The sequence below is a fragment of the Chrysemys picta genome, chromosome 3, assembly GCF_011386835.1.
Source record: "Chrysemys picta bellii isolate R12L10 chromosome 3, ASM1138683v2, whole genome shotgun sequence".
Taxonomy (NCBI): Eukaryota; Metazoa; Chordata; order Testudines; family Emydidae; genus Chrysemys; species Chrysemys picta.
The window spans coordinates 5845820-5854888 of record NC_088793.1 but is presented as its reverse complement, the minus strand read 5'-3'; the positions used below and the strand labels follow the sequence as shown (position 1 = coordinate 5854888).

Here is a 9069-nt window from a genome sequence, read left to right as displayed (position 1 = left end):
TCTGGCCCTCCCACAGGTTGAGTAACCCTGGTATAGACACAGCCAGTGAGACCTGGCTTCATTTGGGGGCAGCGGGAGGTGTCTCCTCTTGGATCTCCAATTTTTGCTCCTTTCCCCGCCACTCCGAGACCTCATGTGGGGAGGGGCCACCCTTCCACCCCTGCTGCGCCCTAAACAGCTGGTCAGCACCAATCTTGGGCCTGCCAGCATGACTGATGCTGAAATCTCCCCCTCAGGAGGGGAGCCCCTCGCCCCTCGAGGTGCCAGCCGGGAGTGGGGTGTCTCCAGGATCCAGCCATGCGTCGGGCACTCGTCTCTTCGCCTGGTGGGAAATGCAGCACACACAAAGCAAGGGCGCGGCTCTCCCCATACAGTCGTATCTTTATTGATCCAGGAATACATTTGCCATTATATCGTGGGTAGATACCGGGGTGAAAAGGGCAGGAGAGAGATGACGCAAACCAGCTGCACCATGTAGAACGCACGCGACATCACGCCAGCCTGTGCCACGTCTCATCGCGTAAGGCACCATCACCGCTCAGCAGGAATGGGACGAGACCCCCTCCCACTCCACTGCTGCCTGTGCCCAGAGCCAAGGGCAAGGGACTTTGTCTATGGGCTGGTTCCCTCGGGCCTGGCACAGGGGTGACAGCCAGACCGGGCACTCCCCAGAGTGCTGGTGTTTTGGGTGGGTTTGGGGGGTTGCGGCAGGCCGAGGGATGGGGTGGGGATGGTCCTGCAGGTAGATGCCCGCGCCAGCCCGGGCTTGGAGCATGAGAGGCAGGGTCTGAACCGTAACACAGTGGCTGTTCCGGGACAGGGCCGGCTCAGACAGCGAGGCCGAGGGTTGTGTTCACATGGGCCTCTGGAAGGCCGTTTTGCCTGCAGTTTTGTGCCTGCCACGAACCGTGGGCCCCGTGGCTGAACAGAGGCAGGGCCTGGGCCCGTCATCCTGGTGTGGCACTGGGGCCGCTTGCCGGTCAGGGGCTCAGATCCAGGGTCTCCCCAGCCTCTTCACCGCCCCTCTTCCCAATCCCTCCCAGCTCCCAAGACAGCCCGAGACCTCCCCCAGCCTGCTTCACCTCTAGGCCCCCCGTCCAGACTGCTCCCCAGCTCCGGCTCCCCCCAAACACTTCCTCTTCCATTTGGCTCATGACCTTGGTCCCACAGCTCAGCCTCCCCCACCACCCAGGGTGCTCCCCAAAACCCACGTGGTGCCTCTCCCCACTTCTCTAGGCCTCCCCTTCCTTCCCCAGCTGTTGCAGCCGTGTAAAGTCCCTCCCCCATGCCTGGTGCCCCCATGCTCCATTAGTCATTGACCCCATGGTGATGGATTGCTGAATGGGAACGGACGGGGACGGAGCTGGGCCAGCGGCAGCTCTCCCTCCACGACTCTAAACCGCCCCTGCAAACGGGCCCGAATGGCAGTAACAAGCAGCGCTCTCCAGCCACACCTCTCGAAGCTGGGGGAGTTTTCTTGTTCCCATTTCACAGATGGGGAAACTGAGGCGCAGAGTGGGGGAAGGGACTTGACCACACTCACTGACAGAGCTTCAACTGACCCCTTAGAGAGGAGCCGACTAAGAAGGGACCTGATCGAAGCCTATAAAATAACGACTCATCTGGAGGAGGGAGATCGGGAGCTTCTGTTCTCCCTGATTCATAAGACATAAACAAAGGGACGTGCAAAGAAAATTAGAAGGGGACAGATTCAAAAGCTGATAAAAGGAAAATATTTTTTTCACACAAGGCACAATTAGTCTGTGGAACTCACTGCCACTGGAGGTCATTGAGGCCAAAAACTTAGCATAAGTCAAAGGGGACTTGGGCATGTCTATGGGTAACAGGAATATCCAGACTTCTAACTAGCAACAGAGGGTCCTGTGGCACCTTTGAGACTAACAGAAGTATTGGGAGCATAAGCTTTCGTGGGTAAGAACCTCACTTCTTCAGATGCAAGAGAGGTTGTGAGGTTCAAGAGAAGTGAGGTTCTTACCCACGAAAGCTTATGCTCCCAATACTTCTGTTAGTCTTAAAGGTGCCACAGGACCCTCTGTTGCTTTTTACAGATTCAGACTAACACGGCTACCCCTCTGATACCAGACTTCTAACTGTTAGAGATCAGGATTAGCCCGATATCAGGGGCAGATACTCCCTCATCAGCAGCTGAGGGGAGGGTCTCAGACCTTCCTCTGAAACATCTGGTGCTACTGCGGCCTGAGCCAGGATGCTGGGTTAGCTGGGCCGCAGGGCCGCGCCAGTCTGCCAATTCCTGTGAAACCCTGGTCTTCTGGCTCCCACCACCGGGCGCAAGGTCCTGCACCACTGCCAGGTGCTGCCGCTTCCCGCAGCCAGAATCCGGAGACCGGGGTTCGGTTCCCAGCTGTTCTGTGCTGACTTGCTGGGTGACCCCTTCCTAGCCTCTCACTGACGCCCACCCAGGTTCTGCCAGACCGTGAGCACTGGGTGATCGAAACACGATTCCTGAGCCGAGCTGTTCAGACCAGCCACGGAGGGAGCCGTGCTCCTCTTGATCAGCCACCGGCCTGGGCGTCGGGGGCTTCGGTTCTAACTCCACCCCGACCACTGGCTCAGCACGCGGCTTTCAGCAGCTCACCCAGGGCCTCTGTAGCTGTCCAAGGAGCTTTTCATGGCTCCCAAGGCCAGGAGGGCCCACTGCGATCATCTAGTCTGACCCCTTCCTCCCCATCCACCCGGCATGACCCAGGCCAGAGACCTGCCCCAGAGCTTTTAGACAAACGTCCAATCATGATTTAAACATGGCACTGATGACAAATCCAGCACAGCCCGTGGTAAGTTGCTCCAAGGGTTAATTACCCTCACTTTCTAAACTGTACATCTTATTTCCAGTCTGAATGTGTCTCGCTTCAACCCCCAGCCGTTGGGTCGTGTTAGACCTTCCTCTGCCCATTACTGAATACTTACAGCCTGGGATCAAGTCACCCCCTGGCCGTCTCTCTGTGAAGCTAACTAGATTGAGCTCCTTGCGTCTATCACTAGAGCACATGTTCTCTGATCCTTTAATCAGCCATGGCTCCTCTCTGACCCCACTGCAGTTTGTCAGCATCCTTCTCAGGGGCTCTCAATGCAAAGGGGCTGGAGGTTTTAAATGTGAATTCGGAGCCTGCTGGCTTGGCTGCCTAGGGCACAGTGTCTGCTCCCCAAATCCCTCCATCTTGACTTGGAGGGAGCCCTTTTCAGGGGGAGCAGGGATTCCGGGGCCCGTTCGATCCTTGGCCCCTCTATTGCAAGCGGCCAGTGAGGGTGCCAGCTGAGATGGTGGGTGATTGTGCCCACCAGGAGCTGAACGGGTACCGACAGCTCAGGCCATCTGGACCAAGCCCAACTGGCTGCCAAGTGGGTCAGGAGGGAGAATCAACGTGTCCAAATACAGAACTGTAGGATGCTCAGAGACAGCCCCGAGCAGGTGTGGCATGAGAGCGTGGTGCCCAGACCCACTTGCAGTGAGCGAGGGCTGGAGCAGAGGAGGTAGGGAAAGAAGCGGATGATGGAAACCAAGGCAATGAAGCGACCGGAGGCACGTCGGTCTGTGCGAGGCAGCAAAACACCCAGGCTCTGCCAGCAAACGAGAGACATGGGAAGCCTGCTTGGGCCCAGCTCCCCAGCTGCAGGGCAAAGCCCAGGGCGTTGTTGGCAAGGCCTAGCACAGTCTCTTTCACACACACACTCCCATTGACACACAGAGATTTAGCTCTTTGCCTTTCAAACAGCCCCGCGTGTCTGGGTCAGACAGGTACAAGCAGGCTCTTGGAAAGGGAAGGGCAGGACGTGGACAGCGCTGGTTTCCCATCCGGGAGGCCGTGCTGCCCTCAGCTGTCTCTGAGGGCATGTGAACGAACAAGGGGGGCTGCCTGCTGGGGGCGCTGTGCAGGTGAGCGGGGATCCCAGCCGCTCTGCTCAGGCAGGACGTCCCAGGCGGGATGCGGGGGGTCGGGCTCCCTGCTGGGATTGCCGGCTGAATCTCCCGCAGGGCCAGGGGGATGCTGGTGATGGGCCCTGGGATGCGCCTCCGGCCAGCTGCCACCCCTCAGCACTGCAGAGACCACCCCTCGCCGTCCCCCGTAGGGCAGGGCTGCGCGTGGGGCTGGCTTAGACACCCGGTGGCCCCGGTAAGCCTCGGGGCCCACGCACGCCGGGGTCTCCCTTCGGACCCGGGGGGCCAAGCTGGCCCGGCGACCCTGGCTTCCCTGGGATCCCTGGCTTCCCTTGCGGCCCTGCTGGCCCCACCGGCCCCGGAGCTCCCTCTGGCCCCTGAGGGCCCGTGTCGCCTTTCAGGCCCATCTGTCCTTTGAGGCCAGTTTGCCCAAAGTTGCCCTTAGCGCCTTTAAAGCCTGGTACGCCTTTCACGCCAATAGGTCCCCTCTCGCCTTGAGGGCCTGGGATGCCTGGAGGTCCTCTGGAGCCTGGCGGGCCGGGAGAACCCAGGCCCCCGCCATCTCCCTTCTCCCCCTTGCTTCCTGCGGGCCCCTTCACTCCCACATCGCCTTTGAGTCCTCTGGGTCCAGGGAGGCCAGGCACACCTGGGGGAAAGGATCAAGTGGTGAGCGCAGAGCATCGTTAACCAGTGTTACCTTGGTTACAGTGTCCAGGCAATGGGAGAGGAACAGGTGAGAGTGCAGAACATCATTAATCAGTGTTACCTTGGTTACAGTAACCAGGCAACAGGAGAGGAACAGGTGGGGAGCACAGAGCATCATTAACCAGTGTTACCTTGGTTACAGTGTCCAGGCAACAGGAGAGGAACAGGTGGGAAGTGCAGAGCATCGTTAACCAGTGTTATCTTGGTTACAGTAACCAGGCAACGGGAGAGGAACAGGTGGGGAGCACAGAGAATCGTTAACCAGTGTTATCTTGGTTACAGTAACCAGGCAACAGGAGAGGAACAGGTGGGGAGCGCAGAGCATTGTTAACCCGTGTTACCTTGGTTACAGTGTCCAGGTAACAGGAAAGAAACAGGTGGAGAGTGCAGACCATCGTTAACCAGTGTTACCTTGGTTACCTTGGTTACAGTGTCCAGGCAATGGGAGCCTGAGTGGTCCTCCTGCCCTGCAGGGGACATGCCACTGGATACCCTGGAGCTCGGCAGCTGGAGACCCCTCCCACCCCAGGCAGGTGACACATTAAGGCAACAAAGAACCAAGGTCCACTGACACCTGCCCACGCAGTCCCGGGGCACCAATCATGTGGGAGATCCCTACCCCGTCCTAACCCTGCTCTATGTCACAGAGGAGGGAGAGCCCAGCCAACGCGCCCGGGGAGGGAAGCACCTTTCCTGCCCCTGCTCCCTGCCCCAGGGTGTGGAGAGTGGCTTGATCCTCTGCCAGAATCGTTGGGGTTGATCGTCCAGCTCCCAGGAAACGGCTGGTGTTGGTGTCTGAGGAATTGTCCGATCTCCAGCTCGGGGGGGGGGGGGGGGGGGCGTTGTGGAATTGACTGGCAGCACTGGGGGACCACATGGAGAATTCCACCAGCGGGAGCCAAGGGAAGGCGCCAGGTGCCCATCCCCTGCCAGCGCCTCCTGTTTCCCCTCCCCGCCCGCTAGAGATGCCGTCATGTGTTGACTCCAGCGGCCCTGCCCGCAGAGGGACACACAGCGAGGCACTGTCTGAGGCTAGGGGTTTTGTGGGAGGGGCTGCACCTACTGCCTGGCCCTGCCAGGTCCACAGCTCGCTGTGCATTGCTCCCTTTTTCCATCACAGGATACCAGCAACCAGGAGAGCGGGCTGTGTTTGTGCCGGGGAGGCCGCCTGCTCTCTGGGAAGGTGGGATTAAGCCCTGCTCCCCCCTCACCTCTAAGCACTAGCCTCATGCTCTGTCTCTGGACTGCAACACGCTGCTAGAGGGGGGTTAGCTAACATGGGATGTTCCCTGGTGCTTTTCATGGCGGGAGCACCCTGGCCAAATCCCAGCGTGGGCAATGTTCTCCCTTCCTATACTCCCTCCTGCAGTTTTCTCCTGCCCTGGCTGTAGTGTGTGGCCAACCAGCTGCAGTGCTCCATCCCAGAGGTGGCTGCATTTCAGTGGTCCCTAAAGTAATTCCTGTGCCCTGACTTTCACTCAGCAGGTTCCCAAAGCGGTTTCCAAAAGGCTCAGGCTCACCGCTCACACACCAGCCTCTGTAGGCGAGCGGGGGCTGGCTCGGCAGCAGGGGGAGGCAGGAGAGCTGGGGGTGGCGGGATGGGGAACATGCGACAGCTGGGAGGCGGGGTCTGGAAGTCTCTGCATGTGTGGCTGGGGGAATAGTGACTAGATTGGGGAAGGGTTTGAGGTGCGAGACTGGGCCTAGGCACTTGTCCGGTGGGGGACGGGAGGGGTGGGGGGAAAGCAGGGGATGGGGAGGGAGGGCTCTGTAGCTGCTGGGGGGGCAGATATTGATGATAGTGTTATTTATAGCACCCCGGTGCAGGTCAGACCCCTCTCATCCCAGAGCAAGACACTGCAGACCTGAAATGGGCCCTGGCTTCAGAATTCAGAGCTGGGTTTCAAACCCACGTCGGTCTAGGTCTGGGCTTGGAACAGAACCTCTGGCCTTGCCCCATCCTGGTCCCCAGGGGTCACGCCCAGCTGTGTTAACACACGCCCCTTCTCCATGTGCCACACAGCCCTGGGAAACGCAAAACCCAGTTCCAATTGCTTGTATTGTCGCCAAAGTCACAGTCAGTGTGCTGGAAACCTGTGCAGGGATCTCCCTCCAGCCTCCACCTTCCTCGCGCCCACCCCCGGCCCACAGGCGGCCCAGAGGAGCTGCTCTGGGTGGCAGTGCTGGGGCCCCCCAAGCAGACAGGTCTGGGCAGCACTGGGGCCGGGGACCCTGCTCACAGCACTGCTGTCCCTCTTATAACGGGACTGAAATGCTGCTGGGGGAGATGCGACCATCACTGTGTTCCGTAATCAGGCTCAAGGCTCGGAGAGAGGAAAACAGGCCCTTGCTGGTTTCGGAGCTGCCCCAGCGCCCGAGCCGTGCCATCAGGATCGGCCCTGAAGACATGGATTCAGCAGCCAATGAACTTACAGGGCGTGGCTTCTGAGCCAGGCCTGGCACTACCACCCCCTCCCCAAAGGATTTCCAGTCTCTAATAAGCAGTAATGTAGTGAAATGAGTGGCTGGGCCTCAGGCGGTTTCTAGTGGACAGGTGTTCCCCAGACCCTCCTGTGACAGGGCACTGGTGCAGGGGCACAGGAACATGCCCCGGGGCATCTGATACAGGCCTGGGCCTTATCTAGTTGGGAGTCAGAAGGCACACGCTAGGCTCATGCATGCCACCTCTAGGAAACTAGATCTAAGGCGCCCTCTGTCATAGGCAGAGGCTGCAGAGACCCAGAGAAAGGGAAAAGGCTCTGGATGTGGGTCAAGTGAATGGTCCTGGGCAAGGACAGAACACGTCTGGGGTCACCCCAAATGACACGTCTCTGCTGCCGTTAGCTGGTTCGGAAGTACCTGGCACGTACCACTCCCTGACGCGGGGGTTTCCTTCTCTGCTAAGCCCTGTCCCCTGCCACCCCCAGCACCTCCTCCCTGTTATAAATGCTCCGTGCAGAAGAAAGTGACTATGACTATATATCTCCTGAGTCCCCGCCAGTCAGTGGCAAGTGACACGTGCCAATCATTTCAGAACCAGCTAACGCTGGCCAAGACACGTCAATGCCAAAGGGGATGTGACCTGCACTGTTTGAGTCTGGGTGCTTTCACCATGGTGTGCAGAAGGGGAAACTGAGGCAGCAGACAGGTGACCTGAAGTGGGGAGCTGACTCTAGTACATGTCTGAACTGGAGGTTTCTGACTGCAGACACAGGCTTTTGGGTGGTTCTCAGGCCAGCGATTCTGCCACTAAAATTTCAGGGCGGAGATTTCAAAAGCAAGAAGTGCCGGACGTGAGATACCTTAAAGGGGCGGGTTTTCCGCGGGTGGGGGCTCAGCGCTTTCGGCAAATCAGGTCCCAGATCAGGTCTCCAGCCGCTGTGATCTGCTCAGCCCAGGGCAGTTGGCGTTACAGCTGCTTGTGTGGTGGGTGCCACATGTACGGGACGTCGGCTGAGAGGGAAACCGCGGCCTGACAACTACGTATTGACAACCGGGCTGGTGTCCACACATCACCCAGCACCCCTCCCCCCGCCATATTCCCATCCATCCACATCCACCAACTCCCGTCCACACATTGTAACACACACCCACACATCACAACGCACAGCCATTCCCCACACCCACACATCACAGCACCCCTCCACCTACCACAGGCCTTTGCAGGGTTAGTGTTGTCCTCAGGGCATTTCGAGCAGCTGCATTGGGAGTGAGGGCCCCTGGCTAGCCACAGAACGGGGAGGGGGCAGATTCCATGCAAGCCGCCCCCACGCTGACCCCTGCTCGCACGCCCCAGACCCGACCAGCAGCAACCCCCTGTCCTGCGGAGGGAGAAACAAGTGGCTCATTGAATACACAGCATGTATATGAGGGTGTGGGAGGAGGAGGGTGTTGGGTGTGCTATGATGTATGTGTGTGTTGTGATGTGTGGGTGGATGTATGTGGGTGTGGGGAGGTGTTGTGTGTGTCTGCTGATGTATGAGTGTGGATGGGTGCATGTGGGTGTGGAGAGAAGGGGCTTCAGTGTGTTTAGGGGTGCGTTGTGATGTGTGTGTTACGGTGTGTTGATAGGTGTGTGTATTGAAGGGAGAGGGGGTTGCGTGTGGGGGGATGTGTTGTGATGTGTGTGTGTATGTGATGTGTGGTTGGGTGTGGGAGGAGAGGAGAATTGTGTATGGGGGGGATGCGTTGTGATGTGTGTGTTACGGTGTGTTGATAGGTGTGTGTATTGAAGGGAGAGGGGGTTGGGTGTGGGGGGATGCGTTGTGATGTGTGTGTGTATGTGATGTGTGGTTGGGTGTGGAGGGGAGAGAGGGTGGGTGTGGGGGGATGTGTTGTGATGTGTGTGTGTGTGTGTTATGGTGTGTGGGTGAGTGTATATGGGTGTGAAGGGGAGAGGGGGTAGAGTATGGGGATGCGTTGTGGTGTGTGTGTGTTACAGTGTGTGG

At 58.7% G+C, this 9069-nt stretch overlaps 1 protein-coding gene across 9 annotated transcripts in view; it reads right to left on the bottom strand.

Annotated features, from left to right (window-relative positions):
- Positions 1-363: 363 nt before the first annotated feature.
- The window catches only part of SCARA3 (scavenger receptor class A member 3), a 52013-nt gene continuing 43307 nt past the window's right edge, over positions 364-9069 (bottom strand). For all 9 annotated transcript variants that reach the window (XM_065587368.1, XM_065587370.1, XM_065587369.1 and 6 more), the window contains one exon: positions 364-4562. In XM_065587368.1, coding sequence (XP_065443440.1) covers positions 4132-4562 — 431 coding nt within the window. In that variant the 3' untranslated portion in view covers positions 364-4131. The remainder of the gene's footprint in view (positions 4563-9069) is intronic.